The sequence below is a fragment of the Myotis yumanensis genome, unplaced genomic scaffold (genome assembly GCF_028538775.1).
Source record: "Myotis yumanensis isolate MYYU_CA2020_CCGP unplaced genomic scaffold, mMyoYum1.0.hap1 SCAF_9, whole genome shotgun sequence".
NCBI classification, from domain to species: Eukaryota; Metazoa; Chordata; class Mammalia; order Chiroptera; family Vespertilionidae; genus Myotis; species Myotis yumanensis.
The window spans coordinates 22,134,401-22,150,140 of NW_027223760.1; the positions used below are offsets into that span (position 1 = coordinate 22,134,401).

The 15,740-nt window shown below is 42.5% G+C and overlaps 1 protein-coding gene across 1 annotated transcript in view; it reads right to left on the reverse strand.

Annotated features, from left to right (window-relative positions):
* Positions 1 to 272: 272 nt before the first annotated feature.
* RBM28 (RNA binding motif protein 28) overlaps positions 273 to 15,740 on the reverse strand; it is a 32,073-nt gene continuing 16,605 nt past the window's right edge. Inside the window, exons 11-19 of the mRNA XM_070423848.1 lie at positions 14,586 to 14,659; positions 13,875 to 14,010; positions 12,036 to 12,100; positions 10,140 to 10,298; positions 7,974 to 8,123; positions 7,563 to 7,637; positions 4,688 to 4,944; positions 3,991 to 4,090; positions 273 to 1,838 (exon numbers count right to left, since the gene is read on the reverse strand). Coding sequence (XP_070279949.1) covers positions 1,704 to 1,838; positions 3,991 to 4,090; positions 4,688 to 4,944; positions 7,563 to 7,637; positions 7,974 to 8,123; positions 10,140 to 10,298; positions 12,036 to 12,100; positions 13,875 to 14,010; positions 14,586 to 14,659 — 1,151 coding nt within the window. The 3' untranslated portion in view covers positions 273 to 1,703. The remainder of the gene's footprint in view (positions 1,839 to 3,990; positions 4,091 to 4,687; positions 4,945 to 7,562; positions 7,638 to 7,973; positions 8,124 to 10,139; positions 10,299 to 12,035; positions 12,101 to 13,874; positions 14,011 to 14,585; positions 14,660 to 15,740) is intronic.

A 15,740-nucleotide genomic window follows, 5' to 3' on the forward strand; every position in this document is an offset into this window, starting at 1 on the left:
CCCCTGGACAGCATCATGGACTTACTACGCCCACACTTAGCTGTTCCAGAGGGGAGACTCATGCCCCATTGCAGGCCCCACCTGCATTACAGTTCTTCCTGATACCAAGTCCAAATCTGATTCCTTGTGACTTTTACTCATCTGCCCCTTATACCCTCCCAGGCTCTACCAACAGCTAATACACTGCAAGAATTCTCAAATAGGTCAGTACCAGTTACAAATCTGACTTTTAACTTTTTATTACAGAAAACTTCAAATGTTCACAAAAGCAGTGAGAAGAGGATAACAAATCTTTATTTACCCACGACCAACTTCAATAACAACCAACTCATGATCAATTTAGTTTCCATCTGATATGTTTAATTCCTTGGCTAACTTCATCACTACATGTCTTACAGGTGTGGTCTGGTCTGAGAACTAGCAACTCACCGGAGACATCCCATTTCCACTAATACAGCCTAACAGTCCTGTTCCATTGTGGTAGCCACATTGTTTCTCCAGGGCAAAATCAACTGCCTCACACTCTCCCACCAGAACTTGTGCAGTAAGGTTTTTGGACCCAAGAGAGAGAATTTATGATGTTCCCTGTGATTTCCATCCTATCAGATTCAGTTCATCTCTTCAGGTTATTATGATCCTTTTGGACCTCAACCCTCTAATATTCACTATCCCTCCCAGCTTTTGTGACACCATAAATTCTGAAAAGTAATGGAAGCCATCTCTATCTTTACTAAGATTAAATTGAGAAAGAATATGGACATGCATAAGAATGAGTTAGAAAAAGAGTTTAGAGCTGGGAAGGATCACACAAAACCTTTAGTTGAACTCCTCATTCGACAGATGAAGAAACTAAGACTCACGGAGTCTGTCTGGTTTAAGGCCATCCATAGGTAAAGGCCGCTCAGGCTAGAGGCTAGGCCTCGAGCTCACTGCTCTGTCTGCCACCCCTTACCTCTCTGCCACCCCTTACCTCTCTGCCACCCCTTACCTCTCTAAGTCCTCAGGCGGAGGCGTGTGATGATAGAAGATGCAGGTTATCACCAGCCAGGCTAGTGTCTGTGGACCACTGCAAACTGATTTTTTGTCGACTACCAGCAATAACCCACTCATCTGGCAAATAATTATCACATGTTGCTCTCTGCCAGACCCATTGCCCTCAATTACTTTCCAAGTTTCTCCCATCCTCAGAGATTAGGTTGGAAATCATTTTTCTCTGCTCTTTCGTAATCAATTCCTGCAGTATGTAGGACCCTAAGTGAATTAGAGTTAGGGATTTAAAAAATGTTCATAAATAATAAAGGATTCACATATATCAGAAATAAGAGTCTGTTATTCAAAAAGCCACAAAATATCTTATCTAGAGAAGACACTTAAAATATACATCTTAAAAATTCAGCACTTAAGAATGCATTTTACAATTGTTTCCATTTGAGAAACAGAGTTAAAATGGACAATAATTATAAACACAACTTCACATAATAATCTGGATAATTAATGTGCAAGAAGCATCACAATGTTTCTCTGATATTTCTCTTTATGGTTAACAACCACACAAAGTCCAGATGAGCACAGCCCAGGAAGCCCCCCCAACAAAGTGGCAGTGTGTCGGGGGTTCTTCCCCTTAGGAAACAGCCCTGGGGTGGGAGGAGCCTGGGAGCTTCACCAAGAAACGCACAATCCAGCCTCTATCCAGCCCGCTGGCATCAACTGTCAAACCACTTGCTTCTCTTTGCGAGAGGCACTCCTTTAGAAGATCCCAATAATTTCTGCTTATATTGTTCGACCAGCTGGTTGAAGCGAATTTCTGTCTTATTTCCCTTAGCTTTTTTCTTAGGCACCTACGAATGAAAGGTAAGAAAACAAAAGATTGTCAATTTCAAGCAGTAAATATCAGCTTACCCGAAGGCCACACCACGAGAAAAAATAAGGAAGTGTAGAGATCTTGTCCACCCAAAGAAGGGGACTTCCAGAGAGTGACCCTTGCAGAGAAAAAGCCTCAAAGAATCACCCATTGGTAAGCAATCAGGCCAGGAATGCATAAGCCAGTGGTTCTCAACCTTGGCTGCACATTAGAATCCCCTGGGAATCTTTTTAAAATCCTGATTTCTGGGCCTCGTCCTCCGGAAATTCTGTTTCTTTGTTACTAATGTTGTGGCCCCACCCCATAACAAAGAAACAGAATTTCTGGAGGATGAGGCCCAGAAATCAGGATTTTAAAAAGATTCCCAGGGGATTCTAATGTGCAGCCAAGGTTGAGAACCACTGGCCTAAGAGAACACACTGCTCAGGTGTTTCGGAGGCCACTCCAAATGCTCACTTGCATCTCCTCAGAGGGGAGTCAGTCAGGTGTGGATGCTTTCATTGCCCCTTCCCTCACCAAGAACAATGCACACTAGATTTCAGAGACTGAGCTTCATAAGACAGTATGCAGAGGCCGACACTTTCCAGACACAGATTTTTTGAGGATGATGGGAAACTAATGCTTTGTATACTCTTAAAAGAAAGGGAGTAGGGAAGGAGAAAGAAAGCTTGACCTCAAATTTCAAAACCTTAGGACTACTATTCTCTCCTAAATGGAAGTAGGGCTCTTTGGAAAAATTGCTAATGCCAGGACCAGGGAAGAAATATGTCAGATGAGCTGGGACATCGGATTGTACTAGAAAGCAAGGACAATAACAAAGACAGGGTTATCTCACAAGGACTCAGGGGTCAACCTGGCAAAGTTTCTGCTGGCCTAACAGGTATGACTGCATTTGATGGAAACACATTAAGTATATAAAAACTCAGGAATTCATAATACTATAATTCTTACTAGTCACCATAGGAGGTTGATAGGACACCAACTCATTATTCTGAAAACTGATAAAGAGAAAAAAAAGTCTAACATTTATCCTGTTTTTCCTATAGTATATCATGGTAACCAAAGAGTTGAAAAGTTTCTTTTTTTCTAGAATTCTACTAAAAAAAAAAGCAAAGGATTGATAAAATTAGAAAATCACCATTCTGCAACCCAAATTGAAATAATGGATTTATACAGCAATCCTCAATGGTGCTAAAACCATTAGGTGAGAGGTTGGTGGGGGACTTTACAAATGGAGGGATAAGGTAGACAATCCCTAAACCTACTGATGAGTTTGAGCATCTCCAAAAATGAGGCAACCAGACATTAGATGCCTTATGATGTGATGCAACAGAAAGCACACAGCATTACCTAAGAAATACTTTTGCCAAGAAAACTGAACTTGAATCTAATCAAACCTCTAGATATGGCTACCAGTGTATAGACAATATGGGGTTTTATAGAAACAATTTAAATGACATCATAAGGAAGCAAAACAGCTAAACTTAAAATGTAATACATTCTAAAAGGCAGATGACCTGGTTTCTCCAACAAACTGAGAGCATGGAAAAAAGGGGGCTAACAAGGAAGACTGGATATTATTGGGGGAGGAGGGGGAGAATTTAGAGATATAAAACCAAATGACATATGTAGACTTTGAATGCTGACTCATACCAACCAACTATAAAAAAATATTTTTGAGGCAACGGGGGACATTTTAATATGGATTGTGTATTAGATGACATTGAGGGCTTCTTGTTGCTCATTAGATGTGATCATAGCTGTGTGTGTGTGTGTGTGTCCCCTGATCAGTTGGAGATGCATTCTGAAGTATTTTTTTGGGCAATATACATTTCCCCATAAGGCACATTTACAAGTAAAGTAGAGTTTGCTTTAATGAACTGGGGGCAGGGAGCGTGTATGGAGGACAGGTAAGACAGGATAACTGTTGAAGCACAGTAACTGATATGTGGGGGTTTGTTTTCCTATTCTACCACTTTTAGGACTGTGTGCCTCAATATCCACTAAAAAGCTGCAGTCCTGAATGTAGCTGCAATTTAGAAGCCCTTTTTTTGCCCAACTAATCAAGGTACAAAGCAACTGCCAGCCCCAGCAGAGCATGTCATGCCAAAGCCTCGTACTCTACTCACCTGCTTGGGAGGTAATTTCTGCTTCTCCTGCTTCCACTGGTTTATCTGGGGCTTTGGCTTTTTGGGAGGGAGAGACTTCACTTTGCCTTTGTCCCGCAACCTGAAACAATACAGTCACGGGTCACCCCGAGTTCTTCCTCTAATTGGCACTCCTGAGGTTCTCTCAGCCAGGAAGATAAAATGCCTTTCTTACACTGGCTTTTTCTAACCCATGACAAGTCATTCTAAAAAGGGATATTGCAACAGAATGTCCTAAGGCTCAACATTTGTACATTTGGTTTTTGTTTTGGTTTAAAACCTCAAGAGAATCTCAAAAAACTTCATTTATTTAACAAATGTTTTTTGAAGATTAACTTTTGTTCATAGCACTAGTCTGTGGCCCCAAACAGAAACTGCAGGGGAACCTCAAGTCAGTGGGCCTCAGCTGACAGATGACCATCTGGACAGGAGGAAGCTCTGCAGAAAAGGAGGAAAATGGCGTGAAAGCCCGCCCTGCGAGGCTCCTCTGAGGCCCCCTCTGCAGGTCCTGTTCTGGCTTCCATGTGGTCCAGGATTGACACCTCTGCTTATGCTTTGGGTCGGGCACAGCCCTAAGCATCCCTGGCATCCAAACAAAAGCCACGAAGATGAAAAGAGCTAAGCAAAAACAAACCCTCTCAGAAGCCATCACGGTCTATGCCGTCATCCTGCATCTCACCTAACTTTGGGTCCTCGGTGTGAGGGCAACGCCAGGACCTTTCTTCTCTTCTTCCCATCAGGTAGCTCCACCTGCTCCACTTCGGCCTTGGTCTGGAATCCTGCCCAGGAGACAGAGCCCGCCTTCCCCTTCTGCTCCGAAGGGGCCTTGCTTTGCTCCTGTGTGTTGTTTTGAGCTGCTTTCTGTTGCTGGTCTTCTCTAAGCTCCGGTTGCTCCTGTTGGGCCTCACCAGTTGTGGACTTGGATTTCATTTTTTGCTGCACAAAACAAGAGACCACCATCTGGTTTCTGGATGAGGTTATGCGCTGGAAACGCTCAGCACAAGAAGATTTTAATGAGCTTGGTAAAGAGAGAGGAATTCTTCCAATCAAAAGGTAGAGACTACAGGAAAGTGAATACAAGTGGTTCACAGGCCCTAATATAGTAACAAATGGTTACTGAGTAGAGGCACAAAATAAATATTTTCCTTTCCATATGCAGAAACAGAGGGAAAGTACATGCATGCACAAGACTTGAAAGTCAGTGGGGTGGAGGGAGGGGGTGGGGGAGAGGTTAGTAACATGAGAGAATTACTAAAGGTGAAATAATGGGAATACCAGAAGAAAGGAAGGAACAGAAGAAATATTTGAATAAGGGCCGAGAATTTTCTGAAATGAATGGCAGACACTAAACCGCAGATCCAGGGAGCTCAACAAATAACACAAGATAAATATCAAAATTTACACCTGGGCATATTATATCAAACTGCAGAAAATCAAAGATAAAGGGAAACTCTTAAAAGAAGCCAAGGAGGGGGGATCCCTTACCTACAGAGAAACAAAGATAGTATTACATTGGATTTCTCTTCAGAAACCATGTAAACAAGAAGAGAATAGCATAAAATATTTAAAGGGTTTTTTTTGTGTGTGGGGGGGGGGGGGGGGGGGGAGAAGGCACCAACCTTCTGTATCCAGTGTAATTATCCCTCGAAAGAGAAAGAGAAATAAAGAATTTCTTAGACAGCCCTGGCTGGATGACTCAGTTGGTTAGAGCATATTCCCGTACACCAAAAAGGTTGTGGGATCGATTCCCAGTCAGGGCACATACCTAGGTTGTGAGTTCAATCCCTGGTCGGGGTGTATATGGGAGGCAACTAATGAATGTTTCTCTCCCTCTAAAAAATCAATAAAGCCCAGCCGGTATGGCTCAGTAGTTGAACATCAACCTATGAACCAGGAAGTCACAGTTCAATTCCCGGTCAAGGCACATGCCTAGGTTGTGGATTTGATCCCCTGTGTAGGGTGTGCAGGAAGCAGCCGATCAATGATTCTCTCTCATCACTGATGTTTCTTTCTATCTCTCCCTCTGCCTTCCTCTCTGAAATCAATAAAAATATTTTTTTTTAAAAAGGAAAAAACATTAGAGAAGGAATAAATCAAGATTTTAAAAAGATGCTAAAAAAAGATGCTATGAGAAGTAAGGCATCAAAGATGGTACATATATATGTTGCACTAAAGTGGAAAAAGCAAATGAAGTTTCACATGAAATCAATGTTGTATTGTTTTGTCCTTTCACTTTAAAAGTTGAGATAGGCACACTGATACACAAAGAGCTATTCTATAATGTTATATGCCATCTCTGCTTCTAAGTGGTAAGGGTACACACAGATGGGAAGAATAGTGTCTACCTTTCAGGACTCACAGCCTAATGGAGATAAGAGACACAACTAAAGTAGCTTCAGAATCACCTCCTGAAACAATGGCTTAAGGCAGTAAATAAACCTAGAAGTAAAAAGTTGCCTTGAACAAGAACCAGATCACAGGTTTTCAACCCAAGGCATTGTGTCAAGCACTGAACCTACTCCTCTGCTGGTCATGCTCACACTACCCACAACAAAAACTGCAAATGTCTGATACATATGCCAGCTAGGGTATAACAGCGAGGTCAGCTGGAAGAGCTTTAGCATCAAGAATAGTCTGGTCCTATGTTGGGGGGGAACGGGTACGAGAATATTGACTGTGTGCTGACCACGCACATGCGAGACAACTTACATGTATGAACTCATTTAATCCTCATCAGCCATGTGCGGTGGATATTATCAACCCCATTTTACAAACTAGAAAATGAAGCTGACAGAGGTAATAACCTGCCAAGGAACTCAGCAAGCAGCAGAGGCTGAGTATGAACATAAAAGTATTCCCGTTCCCCAAGTCCCTGTTCTTTCCTCTATGCCACACTAGATTAAAAGCAGTACTAAAACTATCAGGCATCACATTTCTGGAGCCATCTAAGAAGAAAAATCAATTATGAAAGAGACCGCTGAAATCTACAGGTGTGCACAACTTTAATTGTGGCCATTAATTCTGAAATGGACCATCACCAAGCACTGCACGAGTCGCTGCCCGGGTGGGCACCAGGCTGCTTCATATGAATACTTACGTCCATACTCAGCCTCTGCTGCTTGCTGAGTTCCTTGGCAGGTTATTACTTCTGTCGGCTTCATTTCCTAGTTTGTAAAATGGGGTTGATAATGTCCACCGTACATGGCTGATGAGGATTAAATGAGTTCATACATGTAAGTTGTCTCGCATGTGCGTGATCAGCACACAGTCTTCTCTCCTTCCTCTCCCTTCTGTGGGGCTCTCACAAGACAGGCCAGCAGAGGAGGTAGCCTAGAGAGTGCTGGGGGACGACGAGTAAAGAGTAACACAGGACCTACTGAGGTAGTCCCATTTCAAGGGGGCAGATCACACACTGAACAAAACGGAAATTTAGATATGGCCTTTAAAAACTGTTTTAACTGAAGCGTACACTTAAAAACAGCAGGTTGTATGTTATGTGTTATGAACAACAATTAAAAAATAACAAAAACAGAAAAAACATTTCAGTTCTGTACCTGGCTGCGCTGGATCCTCAGTTCCTTTATTTTAAGCTTCCTTCGATCTTCCAAAGAGAACTCCACTATTGGTCTCTGTGTCAGAAGGAGACAGAATGTCATTCATTCGATTTCTTAATCTCTGAGTGCAATGAGCTGAGTTGTCTCCCACCATTGCCCTCTTTTCTGCAAGTCAGAGGTGGCTGCTCACTAAACTCTACTTCCAGGTAAGGGGCCGCAGTGTAAGTAGTCTACACAATTTAGAGCTCCTGCCAATCATCTTATTACCTGAATCACTGCTCATTGCCTCCATCGACTTGCTACTCTTTCCCATCACTCAAATGTCTGAGAGAGCACTGGACACAAAGGAGAGGAATGGTTTTCTGCACAAGGTCCTCAGGGGAATAGCTCTCCCCACAGGATGAGGCTCACCTTCTGAGGCCCATAGATTTCTGGATTGTTGTTGATGTGGCGTAGGGCAGTCAGGGCATGCTCGTGTTCCTGGAACTCTGCAAAGGCGTAGCCCAGGGACTGACCCTTAGTTTTCCCATAAACTCCTTTGAGGTCTCGCATCACCTTACACTATGAGTAGAACAAGAAAAAGAATCAGTAATTACAGGAGGAGGGCCTTAACAGATTCAATGCTTGGGACAGATTCTTCAGCTAGATCACCACCACAAGAGTTATACTGAAATAACACTGTGACTGTCTGTTTTATTAGAATACAGCTACTGAGAGCACAAAGCAAATTAAATATGTATTTTCATGCTTTCTAGGGGTTTACAGACATCGACACTGACCTACAAATGAGCATGCATATAAAATCAACTCTCCAAGAAAAAGTTATAATAACTACTAACAATACATACAAGTTGAGAGGTCCATGGTACCTGAAGTTGTATATTAAGTTATCACTGAGAATAAAATGTAGTGCTAGAGCTCATCATTGTAGAAACCACTCAGAAATTACTGCCCTGGCCGGTTTAGCTCAGTGGATAGAGCGTCAGCCTGCGGACTGAAGGGTCCAGGGTTCGATTCCGGTCAAGGGCATATGCCAGGGTTGAGGATTCGATCCCCAGTGAGGGGCGTGCAGGAGGCAGCCAATCAATGATTATCATCATTGATGTTTCTATCTCTCTCTCTCTCTCCCTCCCTCTCTGAAATCAGTAAAAATGTATTTTAAAAAAAGAAAAGAAATTACTAAAGGGAAGGAAGAAAGCCTGATGGCTTTAGATAAGGCATTTCAGGCATGGGGAGAAGCATGCACCACATGCAGTCTCAGAAATACAAAAAGAAGCTTCAGCAGTCTCTGCTGGGCACTCAGATCCTCCCTGATGTGGCCTTTCCCTAAATCCTTTAAGCTGAATGTAATAGGCATCCTGGGGCACTGAGGTACAGCAAGGAATCTTGGGAAAACTGATCATTCACATTCTATTACTCGTAGAAGCTTGGCATTAGGTCTAGGCATTAGGACCACTTGGATGCTCATTTGGTATATGTCCAGTATCTACTCTGTGCCATGCACTATAGGGAAATCAAGAAAAGCATAGAATGAGGTTTCTGTCCTCAAGAAGCTAACTCTCTTGCTGAGACACTATACTCACACACATGAAAGAATTAAAGAAAAAAACTCAATACAATGCAGATATTGTAAAACACGTAAGTTTCTCTAAATGACAGGTTTTAAATGTGCAGACACTTAAGTGTTGTGGATGTTGATATGAGGAATTACACAACTGACCCCTATACCAGTAACACTTTGAACAGTTTTACCAAGAGTGGCATGTTCACATTCTCTCACGTCATTCCCCAAATACCAATACCATACATTTTGGTGAGGCTCTCAGGGATTAGGAAAAGTTATGGGGATGAAACAGAGCACAGAAGATTCCTAACACTGGCTATGTTACTTTTTCAGGAAATACTGATCGATAGCTTACTATGTGCCGGGTGCTATGCCAAGCATTAGAAACAATGAGATGACACCTGCCCTCAAAGAGCTCAGTTTGGTTGGAGAAATGACTGATAAACAACTTAGGACAGTGTAATAGTAAGCACTATGACACAGGGATGCAAGCCGCCATGGGGGAAACGGGAAGCAAGAAAGGCTTCTGTTCTCCGTGTCTAACCGTGTCAGTGTGAACAGTGTTTGTCTAGCACAGCTGCTGAAGACCTGTGCAGCTCCCTGTGCTCACCACAGGGCACTGAGGACTCTCACCATAGGCTGGGAGCCTAAAGGGTAGCAAAATGCTCTTCTAAAGAGCAAAGCACACAGATGATTTTCTCTGCAAGAAAATTAACATTACAGCACCTGGCATAATGCTGAGCACACAGCAGGCATTCAGTAAGTGCTTGCTAAAGTACTTCACTAGGGCAGAGACTTCCTCACATTCTACTGCAATCTGGTCAGATGTGAAAGGCAGTTCTTAGAAAAAAGGCAAAAAAAAAAAAAAAAGGCATGAAAACTGCCAAAGTCAGCCCTGTCTGCTGACAATGTGTCCAGAAGAAAATGTGTCAATCTGCTAGCACCACCGCCTGAAAATAAATGCTCGATCTGACCCAGGACCAAAGTCCTGAGTGGACAGGGCCAACTCTCACCTCCTTGATGCGCACTCCCTTCTCCCCTCTAGTGGCATTCAGCAGCAACTTTCTGAGCTGTTTGTCATCCACGGCCTTGGGGAGATTGTGCAGGCAGAGCCTGGTGCGGGAGACAAAGATATTCTGGTCCTTCAGTTTCTGATGCTTCAGTAGCTCAAACTGAAAGAACAAAAAACTGTTAACAATCTAACCCACCCTTTAAAAATGCAGGCTCACAGTTCTACAAAAGGAAAGAACCACGACCCCATCCAATAACTGTGCACATAGAGAAAAGGCGGGAAATCACCCACCCTGCAGCTGTACGGTCCCAGCACAGGGAAAGAAAGGATCAGCAGGCAAGATGGTGGGCACGTGGGACAGTCATGGATGGCATCAGACTGAATTCGAAATCCAGCCCTAACTGGAGAGGTTACATGACATTTTTTAAGCCACAATATTTTCACCTACAAAGTGGAACTGTAGATCAAAATACTAGTATAATGTCAATTTCTCAGCAGTGATGCAAGGCCAAAATGGGGAGATATACATAAAATCCTGACCTCAAAACTTGGCCCAGAGTAAATAATAAATAATACTGTAGTTAACATTTATGCCCAGTCCTGATCTACCCACCAACTCAAACTATTAGTCTTTCCAAAAACAATAGAATTTCTTTAAAGAATACTTGAGAGAATGCTGTCTTGTCTCTACTCTGCCACCTTTAGGCAAAGGAATATCCATGACCACAGAAATGAATTCTGCTTCTAGAGCATCAGCCTCTACTGTGCTGCACAAAACACTGACCCAGGGCAGCCTGTCTCAAAGATGAAAGATGACATTCTTCTCCTGATTTGTTTTTTTAATTAGAAAAATTAGCAGAAAAAAGGTTCAAATTACATTTTTTCTTTCATCAAGTCTTCTCATTCCTGCTGCTCCTTATTTGGCAAAGGTACTAACAAATCACAAAATAAATGGATGCTCTGGAAATGACGGTAAAGGGATATTTGAAGAGGCCTAAGTTCAACAGTCTGATTTTTCTTCCAGGAAAAGCTGTGCCTGCTGTGAATTATAATGCATATACTCTATGAGCTTTTTGCTAGAAAAATTCATCTAAGAGAAAATTAAATGTGTCACTATTGCAATGTGATCAGAAAAGGGGATACAATGCCCCTCAAATACCATCATTTCCGGATGCTCACTAACAAAAAAGGTTGAGAACACTAGTCTAGATAGGAAACTACACAAAAGACACACTGCCTCTTCCTGTCGTTATATTCTCATCTCTGCCCATCACCTTCTGCACTTTCAGGTTCCACAGCTAATTCTAGGTTGGCTTAGCTCTCTGAGAGTAAGCTATGTGGGCAAAAGTAAAAGATACCGGGAACTAACATTCCCAAGCAGCAGAGGGATTTAAGGGCATCAGTCAGCAGTAGAAACTCTCATAACATGGAGCTTTCCAAAAATGACCGTATAATCTGGAGACCTCCTCCTCCTCCACAAAATGGACTATCTCAAGACCCACATCTACCTTCTTCCCTACTGATTCCAGCCTACTCGGAACTTCCTTTCTTATGTTATCCTGCATTTACACTGACACCTAATTATACACAGCCCTAGCCTCTAAGTGTCTACTACGTGATCTCTAAGCATACTATTCAGCAGGCATTAGTGCTGAGCACTAGGAAAATAAGAATAAGATCCAGTTCTTCTAATGGCATATAATGGTGAGCTAATGTTATGATAACTTTGGGTTATTTGCTGTTTCACCTGCGTGCTTTTTTCTCTCTAACAACAGTGTAAGTATGGCCTGTTACCAAAACTTGGCTCTTGAATAAACACCTCTACCATTCAATAATTATTACTTATTGATTTATAATAAGTCATGCCGAATCGAAGGGTGGTACCTAACCTACTCACCCGTTCTCTTTTGGCCATATCAGCAGCGCTCACACCCTCTGCAGCCTTCGTCCCAGCACGAATCACTGCAGAAAGAGGGAAAAAGGCCAAGACATCAGCAAGGGAATTTTCACTGAGCAACAAGAGGAATGTGATTTGAATGATGCAAGCTCTTTGTACAGGGCCGAGGACTTTGCTGGCCAGGACATAGAGGCATTTGGGTAGGGCCAGAAATAGGCTACAGGGCTAACTTTTTAGCTCAGAGCTGCTCTCAAGGACTAATACTTTGAATCAGCGGTTGCCAACCTTTCGGACCTCATGGACCACCAGTGGTCCGCGGACCACCGGTTGGCAGCCGCTGCTCTGAATAGTTTGTAATTTCATTCCTCTTCTCCTCTCCCCTCCATGCCCAACACCAGCTGGAAAGGCCTAAAGGAAGTTCTGAAAATAAGGACATTTTAAGCATTTGGATGCAAAACTGCTCCACCTATAGCCTGGCCCTTGGAACTGCACTGCTCATGGACTAGGGGATCGTTACTGAGTGGTGAGATAAGCCAGCCCAGAAAACAGCCAAATCACCACACAGGGGCCTAGTATCGAAGGCTAATGACCTAACATCACCAGTCCTCGCTGGGCAGTTGTGCAGCAGGTGGGCTGACAAATACTGTATGACCTAGAGCAGTGATGGCGAACCTATGACACACGTGTCAGAGGTGACACGCGAACTCATTTTTTTGGTTGATTTTTCTTTGTTAAATGGGATTTAAATATATAAAATAAATATCAAAAATATAAGTCTTTGTTTTACTATGGTTGCAAATATCAAAAAATTTCTATATGTGACACAGCACCAGAGTTAAGTTAGGGTTTTTCAAAATGCTGACACACCAGCTCAAAAGGTTCGCCATCACTGACCTAGAGGGAGGGATTCCCTTTTTTTTAATTAAAGCTAATTTCTGATTATCTTTTTGGCATTAAGAGAAAGGCACTCTGCACATTTTAAATCCAAAGAGTAATTTTAGTTGTAATTTTCACTCTTTCAGAAAACCTCTTATTATATAAATCGCCCAGCCAGCGTGGCTCAGTGGTTAAGCATCTACCTATGAAGCAGGAGGTCACGGTTCTATTCCCAGTCAGGGCACATGCCCAGGTTGTGGGCTCGATCCCCAGTGTGGGGTGTGCAGAAGGCAACTGATCAATGATTCTCTCTCATCACTGATGTTTCTCTCTCTCTCTCTCCCTCTTCCTTCCTCTCTGAATAAAAATATATGTTTAAAAAAAGAAATGATGACAAGAAGCAAAGGTAATTTGAGTTTTTCCTCCCTCTTTGCCCTGCCAATCTCTGATGAAAAGACTACAGGCCAGCAGGCAGAAAAGACGAGACTGGCTCATCTACAAACTGGGTGAAGGTTTCCAAACAGAAAGCCACATCTCCTAAAGTGAAATAATAATATAACACTACTGCCCCGGCCAGTGTGGCTCAGTTGGTTGGAGCATCATCCCATGCACCGGAAGGTCACCAGTTCAATTCCTGGTTAGGGCACATACCTAGGTTGTAGGTTTAATCCCCAGTCAGGGTACGTACAGGAGGCAACCTATCGATGTATCTCTCTTACATCGATGTTTCTCTCTTTTTCTTTCTCCCCTCCTCCCTCTCTAAAATTTTAAAAAAAAACACAAAAGAAAAACACAGAAACAAAAAAACATTAAAATAATAATAATAATAAAAAACACTGCTAATGAGGACATTTGGGGTTTTAATGTGAAACATGCCCTCAAACATAAATATTGCTGGGTCACTGTCACAGCACAGGGCCAGCTTCTCAGAGGCCTGGTTTACGTCTCCCATCCACTACTCACAGCCTTCTCGGGCCAGGTAGAGGTTCCGGGTTCCGGTCGGCTTCTTCACCTTCTTTGTCCGGAGCTTTGCAGCCTCATCACGGGTCACTGCCAAGTCAACCTTGAGTTGCCGGCCATCCAATTTCAGCCCGCCACCCTGTAACAGATTGCAACCCTGTCTCTTAAAACACATAACAAGTAAAAACTAAGCAACTGACAAGGAACAGCAAGGAAAGGGAAACAGCAGACGCCAATTAAGCTATGGAACCCAACCCCAATATATTTTGGCCCAGCTAACAGTATTTACTATAGCTGTGTTAAAAGCCATGTGTGTATTTAGGGCAGCCAGGACTAAATAATTTATTTTATGGGAGATGATTAGGCCCAAACTGAGGAAACTGATCTGTAAATAAGCAAATTTTTAGTAATCTAAAGAAAGCTAATGAAATGGTAGTGTTATCTCTGCTCAAGAAAATTTAACAGACAATGGCAATACAATTATACTAACCTTATATAACCCTACAGGGCTGATGTAAGGACTAAATAAGAAAATGCATGTGCCTATCTAATGAGCATGCCTATGAGACACTAAGTGCCCAATAAATGTAAGCTTGACTATTATTACGTTATTGACAACATAATAATAATGATGATGCTTTGCATAAACAGCAGGTGTTGCCCCTAGGAGCCACTATTGCCTGGGTTACAGGGTAAAGGAAATGTCTTCCTTACCTCAGTCTCTGGAGAAGCAGCTGCAAGGCATTTCTGAGCTGCTTCTTGAGTCATGAACTGAGCAAATGCACAACCTGTACAGAGAGACAAAATTCAAGTGAGAATGCTAAACACCCATGGCCCACCAGGAAGCCAAAGACAACACACAAATGGTGGGAGGCTGACACAAGTGGAAGGGGTGGTAGCATCCTTTTGTTAAATACCGCTGAGACAGGCACTGTCAGGCACTGATAAAATAGCACAACTGCTCGCAACGAAATTTTATTATTTCCTTCATCTTTTCCAATACTTCTAGAACTTTAGTCTTACCATCTCTCTCCTTAGTAACAAATATCCACAAGAAATGCTGGAGAAATTCCAGCCTAACATTCTATTCAGCATCACTTACTGCATGCCTATTAGAAGATTTAAAAAATGAGGCAGCAACCACTTAACCCTGAAATTAATTACAGATCTCACTGTCATCATTGTTACTTGGGAGGCATTAGATATGGGGACACCTGCCTCTTGGAGTAAAAGGCTCAGGCCTCTATCAAATGAATACAGCAGTGAACCAGAAACCCATGAGCTCCATTCTCAACTCACAGTCCAGAATTTCCACAGGTACCCCTCTCACTGGTTAGATGCAGGGCCAATTAGCCCATCCTAATTTCTGTTATTGACATTAAAAAAACCACAACCTTATTTTAAATATGTTTCATAATATTTTGTTAGTATTCCCCACTGGGGGAGTGATGTTTTGTCCCCAATAAGAATAAATGGCATAAGAAAGGGTGAAATAGCACCAGTTGCAACAACATGGATGGACCTTGAGAATATTATGCTAAATGAAATAAGTTAGTCAGAAAAAGCTACATGATTTCACTCATAGATGGAAGAAGGGGGTCCTAATATAAGGTGACAGGAGAAGATTTTACTTTGGGTGGTGGGCACATGGTGCAATATACAGATCTTGTAACATAGAAACCCACACCTGAAACCTATGTGTTCGTGTTGACCATGTCTCCCCAATCAATTTAATAAATTTTTTTTAAAAAAAAGAATGGCAGCAGACTCACTGAGAGAACACATGGGCAGGCCAACCCAAGGGTCACCATCTAGTGAGATCTTTCCTGCCTCCTCCAGGCAGAGCCAAGTGTCCCACCCTGCCGGTCC